The sequence below is a fragment of the Dipteris shenzhenensis genome, chromosome 1, assembly GCF_047967505.1.
Source record: "Dipteris shenzhenensis isolate YYH24624 ecotype China chromosome 1, Dip_SZ_1.0, whole genome shotgun sequence".
Lineage (NCBI taxonomy): Eukaryota > Viridiplantae > Streptophyta > Polypodiopsida > Gleicheniales > Dipteridaceae > Dipteris > Dipteris shenzhenensis.
Genome location: NC_141596.1, coordinates 29014127 through 29031552, shown reverse-complemented (window position 1 = coordinate 29031552; position 17426 = coordinate 29014127). Strand labels below are relative to the sequence as shown.

Here is a 17426-nt window from a genome sequence, read left to right as displayed (position 1 = left end):
CGGGGGGTGGAAAACAAGGCTCTTTTATGCGAAGGAGCCTACACTACAACCTCTGAATTTTGTGACTTCACCGGTGGTTTGGAGAGGGAGTAGTCCAAATCCACTCGGCGCCAAACTAGTGGCATAACTGGCTCGATGCCTACCTTGATGGCCCACTGCATCAAGAAGGCGGCCTCAACTCCAAGCCTATCCGTGCACTACTATAGCGTCCAGTATGATGCCTGCTTGAGCTGAACCTGAGGACCTAAGCGAAACACACAACTAGCTGCTCCCAATTCCTGTCTATTTTGGAGAAAAACCCAACTGAAAAGTGGCGGTTTTCCCTGGGAGACCCGCAGTTCCCTCCCCTGGGGGCCTAGCCAAGTCTGCACCTTCTTGCACTCTTTAAGTCTGACTCTCCTTCTTTTGTTTTTTCAAGCTGATTTGGAGGGCTTTTTTTTCTCCACCTTGGTCCAAGTCCCTTGGGAGGGCTCGACCCAAGGTGTCTGAGTCTGTTGCTGCCTGGCTGATGGACAGTGCTGAGCCTCCCTATGCTCCTGTCTCTGTTGAGAGGCCCTGCCCACCAAACAGTCCCGTGCTAGGTGACCCATCTGTCTGCACTGAAGACACTGCTCGGGCAAGCCAAAGATCTCCACACGCTGTCTGAACTCGCCTCCATCTAAGGTCTTCAGGAGGATCTCCTCTGGGAGGGACTTTGGAAACTCTGCGATAACCCGAAGGCGGGGGACCACGTCGTCTGCCACCACTGAAGCCGCTGTTTGTGGCAGAGATTCTAGAATTGTGCCAAAATAATTCCCTATGGAAGGAAGAATAGATCTGTACTCCTTCGAAAGCCCCGGGAAGCAGAGCGTCACTGGGAATCGTGGCACGTGATGAGTCGAATCCATGTCCTCGACTGTGAAGCCATGGTACCAAGGAAGGAGGTAGACGACATGAGGGCCTAGTAGGATAGGGCTCTGCACGACAAGGGAGGCCATGGTGTCAAGGGAGTTCAGCTGCATGAGGAAGACTCCTCTCCCATGGATCGTGACCTCTTGGATGTGGTCAGCCCCTAGGGCTAAGCTCGCCTGAAGCCAACTGTTTCCTCGACGGGATGAGCCCAACAATGTGACCCACTAGGGCCCTGTCTTGCAAAGCCTCTACTTCACACTTGACCTGCTGCTTGTCTTCCAGAGAGAGCATAATCTTAACCACAATGGGGGTCGAAGGTGCTGCCATGTGAGCCCTTCTTGCCAGACCAAGGGTCGCTATCAAGGTCAGTTCTCCGGACAAACAAACATTGCCCTCCAAGTAGTGTTGGAGCTGTGAAGCAGAAGCTGCCTTGCCCTTTTGCTATGCAAAGGCATGCAACTTTCATACTCAGCAAATCTCAGATTTTCTACTGATTTTCTGACAGTAAACTGACAGATGGGTGGAATTTGAAGGCAAAAACTAGCTCTGCAACTGCCTCGTCTTTCCTCCCTTTTTTTTTTTTTGGATAGTAATTGGATGAGTAACCGATTCGTTACACTAACCAAACTAGCTGGCTCTGGTCTGGTTAGTTTATAACTGATCTCTAACCAAAGTAGCTGTACTGATCCCAGTCTGGTTACACTAACCAAACTGGTATGATTAGGTCAGGCTAACTGGACTAGGGTTAGGCTAAATGGGTACTGGTTCAATTAACCACTGGCAACTAACCAAGGTCAACCAACCCAGGGTTAACTAACTGCATTTAAGTTAACCAGGATTACCCTAACCACCGTCAGCCACCCTCAACTTCTGCAGAGCGATGAAGAGGCGGACGGTGACGATCTTTACCTCCACAAAGTCTTCTATGCTCCAGCTCCACGAAACAGTACTTGCAGCCGAATTAACTCCACGAGTCAGCAGCTGTGCTCTCAGCCAACATAGGTACACAACACCTCCATGCTCATCCAGCCCGAACTAGTCAATCGGACCGGCACCAAACTTTTCTTTTGCACCAAACTTTTCTTTCTCCGAGGCTCAAACGAGAAACCCCATGTTGAGAGAAGAGAAGGGGTTTGCGCCAAGAGCTGCACAAGCTGTTGCGCCTATCTGGACGGGTGCCTCGACAAGCCAAGATCCTTGTAGGCTTCACAATGGCTGAACCACTGGTTGAAGGGGAGCCATGGGTGCCGTGAGCAGCACGGGTTGCTCCAAGATGCCCTCGAACCCACAGAAAAGGCCCTTCAAGAGACCCAAGGCTTGCACGAACAGAGCCAGGCTGGGCCTATATGGCAAGGCTGGAGAGGAGGCTGGGGCAAGTTGCGAAACAAGGAGAGGCTTCAAAAGATGCAGAAGCTCCGCTCACCTTGCTCGTCGCCGTCAAATCTCTGGCTTTTCTCTTCTCCCGCAACTATTCCTAGGACTGCCTCGATCCTTCATAGAACTGGCCAGCAAAGCACACCTGGAAAGAATAAGAAGCATACCCGGAGTCCTTAATGCAATCAGGCCCTTAATCCAGCACTGACAGAGGAAGAGACGATTCTCCTGGCAATAGAGTTGCAGCGGCTAGATATGCAAGCTCTAGCTAGTAATCAGTCCTAGAACAAAGTGTGAATTCCAGCCAATAATTAGCCCTGGAACCCCGGACCATGAACTCCCTAGAAGATGACAACTCCAGTTTTTGCACAAGTTTATAATTAACAAAATTGTGAGAGCTGCTCGGATCAAAGAGAACATGCACTTGGTTACCCCTCACTTCTCCATAGGCTCGGAAAAGATCATGGAGTGCAATTACAAGAAATAAGGCAAGTGATGGGGATTGCATTACTCAGCTTATAAGGCCTATAAGGAATTATTTATGAAGTGGGCTAGATGGCACAACAAACACTATTGCTAGGGTGGCTTGGGAGACCTTGATCCTTCCCACACAAGAGGGGGGTCTCAACATCATAGACCCATATTTGCAATGTAGGCCTTGCTTTGCAAGTTTGTGGCTAGAGGATTTATGCCTAGGGATGAGCCGTGGAAATGCCTTTATTCATTGCATTCATCCCTGCAGCCCCTCCTCAGGTGGAGACTGGATGGACAACACCACATGGATTTTCACTTCAGCCTATCTCAGATCTCCTTCCTCCCCACTTATGGTGGCTATTGAAAGCTTGGGCAAGCTTTAGAAGTACCCTTCGAAGAGTTCCTCCCTCCTCTCTCGAAGAGATTGACATTCAACCTATCATATGGAATGACATTATACTTGATGAGCATGGTAGGCAGCTTGGTTTGTCTCATTATATGCAGTGGTCCAGGTGGGAGAGAGGCCCTACCACATTTGTAGGGCTTGGAAAGCCTTCAAAAGGATTCTAGAAGATCATCAACAACAATTGATCAGTCACCTTAGAGGAAGTACAGGGAGGATGCTTTAGATAGATGCAGCCTTACCACATTATTAGGTGGATATAGATGACAAACCCGTGGTTTGTTCATAGTGGATGGGGGCTTTTTCAAGGACAGGCATTCCTCTTCAGGTCATTGCTTTTTTGGGAGCACAGGAGGATGCCTTGGTCTTTGTACAATCAGGTGGCAGGCTATTTGTTTCTTCAGACGATATTCTTATGGGCATGTCTTTTCAACCTATCAGAATCATATGCTATGTGGAGCAGGGAAAGGACTTTGCATGGCATATAGATCCAAGCCCTCACCTTTCTCTCTCAGGTTCATGGAGGTTGTGGCTCTATGGAGGAGTCCCCCTAAAGTATCTTCTGTGGGTTCTCGAAGAGTGGGAATCGATTGCTGCTGCAGGGAACCAAGAGAAGAGTCTTCTTTTTTTGGTTACACGATCAGTAATGCCAGGAGATTCCAGATTAGTTGTAGAGGTTGTGGAGACCTTCCAGATCCCCTCATTCGGAGACTTATCAGGTTTCCGCTGATTTGCAGAGAGTCTTTTGGAGGAGGCTCTGGAAATCCTGAAGAAATAGAGAGATCGCTTTATTTTTTGGCTTTCTATTCATGGAGGGATCGAAGTGAAAAGGTGGAGGACAAGCAGACTCCAATTGTCCTAGGTGCTCATTTGTTGAGGAGTCGGCTCGTCATTGCTTATGGGATTGCAGGCAAGTACTTTTGCTCCCTCTCGTTTCTTCATGACTTGGGGATCAATGGCTTAGCTCTCTTTGTCAGGGCCTCATATCTTCTATGAGTGGTAGGATGCTTCTTGGGCCATCTTGATTTGGCAACACCTAGTTGAGCCTTGCTCTCTGGAGGATGTGTGTATCTCCTGCTATAGACCAGTACATGCTGATGTGGATTCTGCTTGGGAGATACTGGCTAGTATTACTGCTTGACAAATTTGGAGGGTCAGATGTGCAGAGGCCTTAGATGGATCACAGGTCCACCCTTCACCCTGGCCAGTCTTTGGACTGATACCATTCTGTAGGAACAAAGTGGAGACAGGTTGTGAACATAAGTGAGCAAGAGTGCACACACAAGAAAGCTCCAATAGAAATGTTCAGTGGAAACAATACAAGTACTTGGTATATATAGTACCCAAGTACTACTAGTCAACCATAGGGTTGACTTTATGCCTACAACACCATATCTTTGTAATCTCTTACAAATCCCCCCTCAAAAATATGGCTGAAAGTACCCTGGAAACATCTCAGGTGTACCCTGCAGTACCTAAAGTACCATGGTTGCACAAATTCATCCAGATGGATATGCAACCTATGGGAGTACATGAAAACAATGTCATTGCGAATCACTTCACAACCCCCCTTGACATTGTGAGAATGTTTTTGATCCCCAAGCCATGTCGATGTCGTAAGAAAAGATATGTTGACAGGGCTTTGGTGAAGATATCCACCACATTGTCCTCAAATGGACAATAGATGAGATCAATGAAGCCATAAAAAATACAATCCCGTACATAATGATAATGATTTTCAATGTGTTTCATGCGAGCATGAAAGACAGGATTGTTGGCTATGGCAATGCAACTCTGGCTGTCACGGAAGATAGAGTTTGCTTCGCTATCCTGTGCATGATGCAAGTCATGCAAAAGCTTCCTTAACCATATTAACTCCGTAGTGGCTAAATTTGCAGCTTTGTACTCTGCTTCACTGGAGGAAAGAGAGACTCGCTCTTGCTTCTTACTGAGCCATGAGATACAGGCTGAACCCAATAAGAAGCAATAGCCAGTAGTGGACCATCTGTCGTCAATGTCCCTTGACCAATCTGAGTCGGTGAAACCACTCAGCTTTAGATCACAATTTGAAGCATAATGCTTACAGTTCTCCATTTTAAATTTCTACAACAACCCCTTCGAATACTTTGTCTGTGACATAGAGATCCCATCATGGGTCTGCCAAAACTCAATGCCAAGATGATAGTGCAATAGGCCCAAATCTCTCATGTCAAAGTTGTGACATGAAGCGGACTGCACTGCTGTAATTTGCTGCAAATCACTACCAGTGAGTATAATGTCATCCACATATAGTACCAACATGACCAATTCTGATTTTTGCTGCAGAACATACAGATTTGGCTCTGTATGAGTGTTTACGAATCCCTGGGACAGCAAAAACTGATGTATCTTCTGATACCACGCACGAGGTGCTTGCTTCAACCCATATAGAGCCTTCCTGAGCTTGCATACCTTGTGCTCTTGTCCCTTCACGTCAAAACCTTGGGGCTGATGTACATGGACCTCCTCTTTAAGATCTCCATTGAGGAAAGCGGTCTTGACATCCATCTGGTACACTGACCAACCATAAAATGCAGCAAGAGAGATGACAGAACGAATGGTGGTCATCTTGGCCACTGGAGAAAATGTCTCCTCATAATCTATCCCCTCCTCTTGTGCATATCCCTTGGCAACCAAACGGGCTTTGTATTTCTCAACTATGCCATCTGAATGGTATTTCACCTTATAAATCCATTTCGTGCCAACCACATTTTTCCCAATGGGTGCATCAACCAAGTCCCATGTGGCATTCTTCTCAATGGATTTAATCTCAGCTTCCATAGCTTTCTGCCATGCCAGATTATGCTGAGCGTCCTTGAAGCATCGAGGCTCATTTTCAGCTTCCATCACTGAGGTCATCAAAGGAAAATTGACCTTTTTCTGATTTTTCTGAGTGCTAGCCCTGGTTTTCCCCAAAGTAGGCTGATCCTTAGCATCTTGAATGGTCAACCTTGCCCAACGTGGAATAGATTTCTCTGCTGTACCACTCGGAGCTGCATCAACATCTTTAGTGGCCTCACGATGTTGATAATGCCTCCAAACATGAGGCTGTCTATTCTCATTAATTGGCTGCAAATCTGAAACATTTGAGGGAGAGCCATCCTCAACATGTGGCAAGCCATCTAAACCATGATCAGGAGACTCCATCTCATCATCCTCAAACTGGATGATGTCCAAAGGGGTGTCATCGTATGGTGGCAAGTCTGCACTAGCGGGTTGCATGCACTCATTCTTAGCAAAGAGAGCATCTCTGCTGATTATTACCTTTCTAGTAGCGCTTTCAGTGCTATACCCCACGAAAATGCATTTGATACTCTAAGCTTTGTCTGATGTGCATCTGGAACCAAAGCATATGCCACTGAGCCAAAAACTCTGAAATGACTACCCTTTGGCTTAAAGCCATACAAAGCCTCAAATGGAGTCACATTAACCAAAAATTTGGTAGGGCATCTGTTCTGAATATAAGTGGCTGTCACGATTGCTTCTCCCTAAAAAGCTTTTGAGACTCTCTTGAATTTCAGCATGCATCTCGTCATTTCCATGAGAGTACGATTCTTCCTCTCAGGGAGTGGATTTTGCTGTGGTGTGTAAGGGCATGTCAAGTGATGTTTAATCCCATGCTGCTTCAAAAATCCTTGGAATGCATGTGACATGTACTCTCCCTCTCTATCTGAGTTGAGTGTTCCAATTCTAGAATTGGTTTGGTTCTCAACCATAGCTTTGACCTCCTGAAACCAATAGAACACCTCAGATTTTTCCTTCATGAGAAAAAGCCATGTGAACCTGGAGAAGTCATCTATAAAGGTCACAAAGTATCTTGCTCCTCTATGCGTGGGAATAGTCATGGGGCCACATACATCACTGTGCACTATCTGCAACATTCTGGTTGCCTTGACCCAATTCTTGCCTTGTTTACTGAATGGCAAGGGATGCAATTTGCTAAGTGCACACACCTCACACACTTCATTTGCTGGTTGCTGTAATTTTGGCATTCCCTGAGTCATATTATTGTTGTACAAGTAGGACAATGCCCTATGATGGACATGTCCAAACCTGGCATGCCATAAATCAGCCTGGGAAGTGTTTGCTACAGCCAATACCTTCTAATCATAAGGCTGAGCATCAAGCTTGTATAAGCCTCTATCATATGTGCCTGTTGCTACAACCTCATACCCTTTCTTTGGATCCTTGATCCTGCATTGCTTATCCTGAAATTCGACCAACATATGTTCATCATGGGCAATGTTTGAAACTGAAATCAGATTTTGCCTCAAATCTGGAACATACCAAACATCTCAGATATACTTAACTTTCCCATTATCAAGCTGAATGGGAATGTGCCCAACTCCGACGATGTCTTGAGAAGCATCATTGGCACATGTAACCTGTCTACCATGAACAAGTGTGATGCTCTCAAACCACTCCGGGCGAGGAGTCATGTGCTTAGTAGCACCACTATCGATATACCATGTATCACTTGCAACAAGGGAAGCATCCCCTGATTGATTTTCAGCATTCAAATACCCCTTGGCATCCATCTTCTCATTAAATGTAGCAAACACAAAATCTCTATCATCTTGCCCTCACCATGTGTATCTGAAGCACGAGTTTCAGTGGGGGCAACAAAATTACTGCTAGAGCTGTCCCTTTGCCTCTTCTTTTCATTGGCAATCCTTTTCTGACACTTTGCGATGTAATGCCCTAGCTTCTTGCAATAATTGCATTTGCCCTTTTTTTGATTTTTGCTTGAACTGCTTGCATTCCCCTCCTTGGGCTAAGTTGTATGGCTGTGTTTTGGCTCAAACTTTTTCTGAAATTTGCCCTTTCCACCCATGGCAAGCGCTTGCTCACCCTGACGAGAGGCTTTGGCAAAATTTGAGCATCTCTCCTCTTCCTGCAACAAAAGCCCAACTAACTCATCGAACGAGAGTGGGGCTGCCTTGAGAACAATGGTCAATGAAGTGACGAATGTGCCATATGAGGGCACCAAGCTATTGAGAGTAATAGAGACGAGCTTCTTGTCTTCTATTTCCTCATCAATACTTGCGAGCTGATCACGTAGATCAGTGATCCTGGCAATATGATCAGTGATGGCCTGGCCTTCCTGTATCTTGAGATCCTTGAGCTGATTTGTCAAGGCAATGGATCTTGCCTCATTCATAACATGATACATGTTTGCCAATCTTTCCCATGGTGCCTTTGCATCCTTGCACGACTTGATAGTTGTCATAATGTGCCTCTTCACATTTGTGGCAATCAAAAACACCGCTTGGGCACTGCGGCAGTCAAACTTCTTCTGCTCCTCCATCGATGCTATGGAACTAGCAGGAGGGACTGTAGCAGTCTGCTGTCTGCTTGTAGTCTGACTCGAAGAAGCTATGCTGGATGTAGATGAGCCTGCTAGCCTCACCTCATCCCCACTAACAATATCCCACAAGCCCTTACCAACCAAGATGTTCATAAGCATGAATGACCACAAGGCCATCCAGCTTGTCACCCTCGGACAAATTGCCAAAACTGTTTGAAAGAGTCGACATGATGCAAAATGGGATACCCACAAGCTGCAAATGTACCTGCAAAAAGAAGAAGTCCCAAAAGTGCAACTAGCTGCAAATGTGCCTACAAATCCCAAACTAATACTGGCTGCAAATGCAAAGTATGATTGGCTGCTCTGAAATGCCACTGAATCACTGCACTCTACTGCAATCTGAAGTGTAATCCCAAACTGAAAATGCACAACCCAAATCTGAAAGAGCGCACCCACAAGTGCTCAAATGCATCCAATGGAGCTCAAAAGCATCCACAACTGTAAAGTAATTGCAAATGCGCCCAACAATGCAGAGTATTTGCAAATGCACCTGAGAGTGCAAGAGTATGGGCTGCAAAAACAGTCCCGAAGCGAAATACACAGCTCAAAACACTTACTGAAAGTGCACCTTGGCCCGAAACACCTGCAAAATAGTCCACGGACTGTGTGGGCAAGCTGGAGATGGCAAAGGAGCTAAAGTGAGCTGTTTGGAGCTGAATGAAGCTGTTGGGAGTACTTCTAAACACAATACACGTGTAGAGAAGAGCCTGGAGAAGTATGGAGATGCCTGGAGCTGCTGGAACACACTCGGGAGAGACTGGAGCTAGAAAAGGTCCAGATCTGAGCAGAAACGCCCAAAAACAGTCGAAAACTGCTCGAATCGCCTTCTAATAAGTCGTACGGGCTCAAAATCAAGTTCCGACAAGTCGTACGGACTCGCGACATTGTCGCGCAACTGTACGGACAAATCCGTACGGATTGTATGGACGAAAAAATAGAAAATTTTTTTTCGCTTGAAATGGTGCGGGACATGCTTGTTTGTATGCGGGCGGCTCCGAAATTTCAAAAAACGTCGGAATCGAACTTCAAAAGGTCAAAAAACAGCCACTGGACTGTTGGAGCTACCTCAAGCAAAAGTTGGAGAGCTGAATGTGAGAACCAGGAACGCGCACTGGAGCACCAAGCTTGCGGGAGTCTGGAAGCGAGTGCGGGAATGGGCTCTAGAGACAGTAGGAACAAATTGGAGACAGGTTGTGAACACAAGTGAGCAAGAGTCCACACACAAGAAAGCTCCAATAGAAATGTTCAGTGGAAACAATACAAGTACTTGGTATACATAGTACCCAAGTACTACTGGTCAACCATAGGGTTGACTTTATGCCTACAACACCATATCTTTGTAATCTCTTACACATTCACACTGATGGCTAGTTGGGCGAGCATGCAAGGGTCCTCCTGGACAGTCTCTACCAGGAGGGATATATTCCTTAGGAAATAGAGGGGTTCCGCCTTTTTTTTCAAGAGTATAGCAGGGTTGAGGTGGCATTTTCAGCCTCAATCTTGGTTTCTTTCCAGCTCATTCTGAGTATTCTGTTGACTTTTCAAGAGTGTTTTTTATCCTCATGCCCAGCATGATGTATTTCCGCTTTGGGCTTGCTCACGCGTGTTTCTTTGATACTTAGTAGAAGTCTTTTTCATGAACAAAGAAAAAAAAGACAGCTGCAACCAAAGTGGAGCATGATCTGAATGTGGAAAAGCATAATCAGCCCACATATTACAAGTGAATGCACCATATTGGTGCACATTAATCATATACCAGCAATCCAAAGGGGCCCCGATAAGCTGACTGTGCATTACACTGAAAGTATAGCCAAGAAACAAAGCCATGTCTCTTTCCAAAGGTCAACAAGACCAAACTAGAGGAGAAATTGAGACCAAACTCGCTCCGAGGATAGCATATGTGTATGACCAGACATATTATCTCTTGGTTGTGGAGCATTATTGAAATCCCCACAAAGAAAGGCATTTTTGCTTCCAAGGATACTATTGCATAGCCTGCCAGATTAATTCTCTACTATGCGATGATTGTAGGGCATAAATTGAGGGAAACTCGAATATTTCTCCTTGCAAAAGACATTGCATAACAATCCGTCGACCTTACTTGGTCATAATCGAAAGCTACAACAGGTTGAAGAGCATGTTTCACAAGAACTATCACCCAAGAAAATGAATTGTCACCCGCATAGAAAAGTCATATCTTGCAAAATGCCCTGTCTGGCCTGGATAACCATCCTGATTATGCTCGTGTAAGGCCATTATATCAGGCTGCAATCTCTCGACATATGTCCATACAATTTTCCATGTTCGTAGGTCATGTAATTCTTGTACATTGCAAGTCAAACATTTTAACTGTGCCAGCATGTTTTCAGATTTACAAATATGTACATATTCTATCACACAAAAAGGCAAATCAGGACTGCACCAAGATCCATGACATGATCTTGATGTGACACCAGATCGTGTGGGCCACGTAGTAAAAGGGCAACTTCATCTTCCGGGAAAAGAGTACGAGTTGTAGTCGGTGCAGCCCAAGTAATGCCTATGCCAAAATTCTCAGTAGGTGTATGCCCATTAGATGATGCACCAGTCCATGTACAAGGTGGAAGAGTTCTCCTAGCTGAGACTATTTTCCTTGGGGTTTGCCAACCTACATTTGAAGTTTTTTTCTTGGCTTTTACTTGTGCTGCAAAGGGCATTTGACCATTATTATTATTAGCAAGAATGATTTTGGCCTTTCCTTTATCACATTAGCTGGTTTATTGATTTTATTTTTAAGCCCATATGTAGGCTTTGCTTTTGGAGGCATCTTGTACAAAGTCAGAGGACATTGTGAGGCCATGTAACCAAAGTCAGAGGACATTTAAGCTTATAAAAAGCTCTGCCCATTGCAACGTTATTCACAATAATGGAATAAGATTCTGGCATGGGGACATCCATGTCCCACAATATGCCATATCTATTAGAATTCCCATTTTTGCTGGGGTGGACACACTACCTTACTCAATGATGCTGCAATTTGGAGCAAAAGTTTCTCCAAACAGTGGGGAAATTCACAACCTCTAGCCAAGCTTGGCAGCGAGGCGCGCGCGCGCACACACACACACACAATTTTTTAGTGAAAGAAACTTTGCATTAAGAAAGCATTTTTAAGATGTCCCAGAGTGGGAAACTCTACCAAAAAGGGGAGAGTGCCCAAATACATCAAGAGAAGATCTCAATATATGACAAAAGAACACACACACACGCACACACATTTTTAGAAAGAATATTGTATAAATACCAATGGCACATACCTAATGTATCCATTTTTTCACCGATACCCATACTTGTGCGTATAGAATGTTCTATTGAGTTCATGAAACCCTAGTCTTAAGAAAACAATATGGCCAATATGATTCTCCGTCAGCAATTAGTGCACAACAAAATCCCTTACCCTCTTCTTGTGGTAACTCCTTTGTCCCAACTATTCTTTGAGTGGTATAAAGCTTGGAGTATCTTGTTTCATTTCCTCTCTTGGGGCCTTTCCACTCTTTTTTGCACCTCCCTCAACTTGTCCCATATCGTTCCCCTTCTCGTTTCCTACCGTGGGAGCTTTATGTTCTTCTTGTTCACAGCTTTTATAGTCTAGGCTTCCTCTTTCCTCCCATGGATGCCCTTCTGCAATTGGCTAAAAAGAATATGTAGGATGCCCAAGCCAAGCAGAATAAGTATGCGGATGAACACAAAAGCTTGCTCACAGGTATTACAATCCCTACATGATCATCCGCAAAGTTGGAGAGGTGGCGTATGAATTGGAGCTACCCAGGACATCCAGGATTCATAATGTTTTCCATGTGTCCTCGCTGAAGCCACATGTCAGACAACATGTCCACATGAGCCCGTTCGAGGCTATGTATGGATGCACAGTGGGTATGCCATCTTTAGTTGCAGACATGGCTATGAAAAATCAGCAAGCAAGAAATGACTTGGAGAGTATGGATGCCCTTCTGCAATTGGCTAAAAAGAATATGCAGGATGCCCAAGCCAAGCAGAAGAAGTATGCAGATGAACACAGAAGCTTGCTCATAGGTATTACAATCCCTACATGATCATCCACAAAGTTGGAGAGGTGGCGTATGAGTTGGAGCTACCCAGGACGTCCAGGATTCATAAGGTTTTCCATGTGTCCTTGCTGAAGCCACATGTCAGACAGCATGTCCAAGTCCTTCCTGAGCTACCACCTATGGATGAGGGGGGCCACATACTTTGTGTTCCGGAGCGCATCATGGGTTTCAGGGATCATGTACTCCGAAACAAAGTCTACACCGAGTATCTTATCAAGTGGCAAGGACTCTCTGAGGATGAGAACTCATGGCAGCTAGAGAGCATTGTCCAGAACAACCCCTATCTCCTACCGGGCTGATTCTTATTTGCTGTTTGCTGCACCTATTTAAGAGCCCACATACGAAATTTTGAGGGCAAAATTCTATGGGAAGGGATGGCTGTAATGAAGGGGAAAAAGAGGCCAAGTTAAGAGGCCCTTTAGGTGGGAAATGTGGAGGGACTATATAAGTCTCCATCCCCTACTATGAACCTTTTTTATGTGACATCTAATCCTATCTACTCCTTCCTGCTTCTTGCTGCCTACGCTCACACTGTTTCTCTCCTCCCTCTCTCTCTCTCTCTCTCTCTCGTCACTCTTTTTTGTAGAAACGGTTGGCTGGCCGCCACCGTTATGCTCATGGTATCAGTTATCTTTAGTCTCATAGACCTTCACGGTCTCCCGAAGACTTTAATAAACTTTCTTTCTTTCTTTCTTTCTCTCTTCCTCTCTCTTTCCCGTTCTCCTTTCTTCTCCTCCCTTCCTTCTTCTATTCTATCCCCATCTCCAAATCTGCCCCTTCCCCCTTCACAACAGTGCTACAGATGGTTGTCGTTGCTTAGATAGAACTTGCATTTCAAGATGGCTCGCATGTTTGGAGACGAACTTGATGAAGTGAGAGTTGAGGAGTCATGGACCCGAATTTAGAGACACCTTCAGATTGTTTCAGAGAGCTTCTCCAAGGAAGCTAATGGAGCAACTATATAAGGAAGAGCGAAGTAGGCGTGTGAGTCTTAGAGAGATGCGGGGGAAGAAGACAGGGTTAAAGACAAATGGGCAAGCAAAGGTAGAGACCTGAGTGGGAGCTCATAGGTCCTTGAGACAAAACTTTGCCTTTACCTCCTCCTTGACTAATCTGCCCATTAGTTTTCCTTCTAAGGGGCTCATAAGATAGGGCATTGCCAACAAATTTTAACTAGGATGATATTAACACTACATGAATGGCATACATGAAGACTAATACTAGCATCCCAACTAGAAAAGACCCCCTCATGATCTGTAAATGCCACACATCAAGAATAGTATGTGACAAGGCAAATAGAATCTTTCAGATATACAGGTTTGACGATGATCTTGATATGATGTTGATAAGGAAAACCTTTTACGAAGAAATGGAAATGTGGACTTTGTGATAACTTCTCTTGTGCCTTGGAATACATGCATGCATTACTGATTTGGAGCTCTTTAGCTTTTTTGTTTTGGGGGCGGTTTGGGGAGGGGGGGTGTTGTTTTTTGTTTTGTTCTTTTTGGGAGGGGGTGCATGGGGGTGTGAGGAGGAAGGTGATCATGTGGTCGTTTGTATTTGGGGGTACATTGGTCAAGATTCAAAGTCTTTTATAAAACAATGATGCAAATTTAGGCTTTGAGTTGTAGATGTAGTGCTAAGGTCGATGTGAAGCATGCTCAAAATTTTAGAGTATTTTCCCTAAGATGCAATAGTGTTTATATGATAGGAAAACAATTTTTGAAAGCACACATCATGTTCTTGATGCTGAGTAAAAGCTAAGTCTTGAGTTTCATAAAGGAGGATGCTAGCAATCCTCATGCTATGTATGGTATGCATTTTATGTGCCTCATAACAGCATGAATCAACATGTTTGGGAAGGTTTGTGCTCTATGGAAATAAAAGCTGATAGGTGGACAAAAAGTTAGATTTGGTTTTTAAAGGCTATTAGATCCAAGTCAAATACAAAAAACTTCAGCTATAATGTGCTGTGCCTTTGCTGCATGTGTCAATCTCTATGCATTTATGCTTCATTGTGCAGAGCATCCATGTGTATTTGTATAAAGAGAGATTAAAAAATTTTATGACACTGCACGACAGTGGCTTGGAGCTTTTACGCGATCCACAGTATAATAAAGGGCTTGCTTTCACTGACAAAGAAAGAGAGAACCACTATCTACTTGGACTTCTACCCCCTGCCCATTTGACTCAGGAACTGCAGGTACCATCACATAACAATATAGTATGGGAGCGTAGTTTCTCCTTCTAAGCATCTTTGTTTCTTTCTTAATGTATGCAGTATTGTTTTTCTAAAAAGTAATATTAGTTATCATGGAAATAGAATTTTTCTTGGATCCATTTGTCTTAATCATGTCAAAAGAGCTTATTTACTTTTGTCTTAATCATGTCAAAAGAGCTTATTTACTTCTTTTAATCCATTTTCATCCAATCAATTCATGTGTATTATATGACAAAGTTGTGACTCAATAATTCATATTGACTATTTTTTAATTTTGAGTTTACTCTTGCAAAAATTAATCAATGGGGTTAACCTTACTCTTGTGACTCTGTGCACATGCACTCCCTTTTACTCTTGCTACAATTCTGAAAATTTCTTTTGAAAACCTGAATCACCATCTAGGGAGGACTCTTCTTGGCCCCATTGACTTGCATGTATTTTTGCACAAAGTCCTCTTTGATATACATGATCTATGCATGAAATATTCCACAAAATTAGAGCCTATTTATTGCATCCCCTCTAAGATCTAACTCTGAACATGGTCCAAACAGAATCAGCAAAACATAATAAATATCAGCAGGTAACTAACATCCCATCCACTCCTGAGCACATGGGCTGGAATCAGACTTCCACAAGCCTATGCCCATGGCTTTGGCATCCCAAAACACCAAACCCATCGCAAGGAACCATCGGCACAATGTCTTGTGATCCACCATGTAGAAGGCTAGAGTCTAGGCTCATGGTCCAGAAGACTAGACCATCCAGTGGTGTGCACACACTAAATGTCAACGCAATAGCCTTGGCCACTCTTATATATAAGAGCATCCCGCTTTATGGAAGGTGCCCTAGCCAAACATCTTGCCCTTTGCTAATGTTCAAGTCCTCTACTCTACATAAGCCTATGTTCCTTAATCCCTAGCCCCCCCAACCTTGCGGGATTAAGTCCACTAATACGAGGATTACTGTTTGGTACATAACATGCTTCCTCACTTTTAAGCATTTACTCTTAAATGATATTGGGAAAGTTCTTCTGCAAACTAGAAATCGACTCCCAAGTGGAGTCTTGCTCAAATCTATCCTTCCACTTAACTTTGAACTTTGGAATTAAATTATTCCTATGTTTTCTTTCCCTGAAATGAATAACTCCTTTAGGTTCATGTGCAACATAGGTGGCACTTTTGGCAACAAGTGTTCAAGAAATTAGGAACCACTTTCGAGGGTAAATCAGGCCTTGGGAAGATACGTTTGAGCATATGTCTCCAAGAAGCCATCCGATTGGGAGAAGTTCATCCCAATGGTGTAATTTGCCTACAATAGCAGCATACGGCTACTAGTTTCAGTCCAATTATACTTATGTACAAATATCAACCTGGGTTCCCCATGACGGTTGGATTGAAGGGTATTCAACTTGATGAAGTCAAAGATTTCGTGCAGGGTATGCAAGAGATGTTAGTGACTTCACAAGAATCTATCAAGAGTGCTAAAGATAGAGCACAATTTCATGCTGATAGGTGGTGTTCGTCCATAGAGTCTTTTGAGAGAATGCATGTTTACTTGTGAATACCAAAGGATCCAAAGATGTTACGGATAGGTTTGGTAGAAAAGCTATCCCTAGGTAATGTGGACTCTTCTTAATCATTTAAAAGATCAATGAGGGTGCATATAAACTAGAATTTGAAAGATCATAGTGGTAGGGAGAGAAGCAAGATAACACTAGGAATGGAAAGGAAAGATAACAAGCATAATGGAAATGGAATGGAAAGAAAATGAAAGCAATGGACAAGTACTCACATGATACCAAAGAGCTTGATGTTGACTGATATGATAGACAATAGACAAGTACAACACTATATAGTGTGACACTAGACTCTAGAAAGCCATAGTGTATCTGGGATAGCTCCCATTATGACACGTGGCATGTCTCGGACTCACTAGACTATAAAACACACCTAGAACACTCATTTTAGACTCACTTTGGCTTCATATTCCAACACCCCCCCATGAAGGCAAGGTGAGAGACTACTGGAATGGAACCAAGAACAGAACATGACAATGACAGTCATCAAACTGTGTACCCTATGTAACTTAGAGGCTAAAGTCTGAGCATGTTCAGAGGTTGATCCAAGCACTCTAATGGCTTGAGACTCAACATGCTCAGAGGCTCACGTTATAGCATGACTACATGACGAGCTCATAGGTCTAGGAATACACCAACATCTTGGAACTCGGCCAGGCCTAATAACGAGACCTATCAAAGCCAATACATATGGCTCCAATAGTACATCCCCCCTTGGCTTCATAACAGGACATGTTAGGAAGCCACACACCAAAATAGGAAAACCAATACATCTTTTTAGGAGGACTATCCAAGGCAGAGGACCTTTAGACTCAATGAAAACCAAACACTCAATACATATCATTTTAGGGGGACTACCCAGGGCAAAGGATCCCAAAATACATCAAGCTGTAGAATAATAGATCAGAACCAAAAGTCCCGATCATCAGGTACATTGACCTCTGAATAGAGAGAGAGATCTCTAATGCCAGCAGTAA

The 17426-nt window shown here is 44.1% G+C and overlaps 1 protein-coding gene across 1 annotated transcript in view; it reads left to right on the top strand.

Moving 5' to 3' along the window:
- Window positions 1-17426, top strand: part of LOC147905661 (NADP-dependent malic enzyme-like) — a 157216-nt gene that overhangs the window by 12468 nt on the left and 127322 nt on the right. Inside the window, exon 2 of the mRNA XM_087373929.1 lies at window positions 14735-14855. Within this exon, the coding sequence (XP_087230055.1) occupies window positions 14735-14855 (121 nt within the window). The remainder of the gene's footprint in view (window positions 1-14734; window positions 14856-17426) is intronic.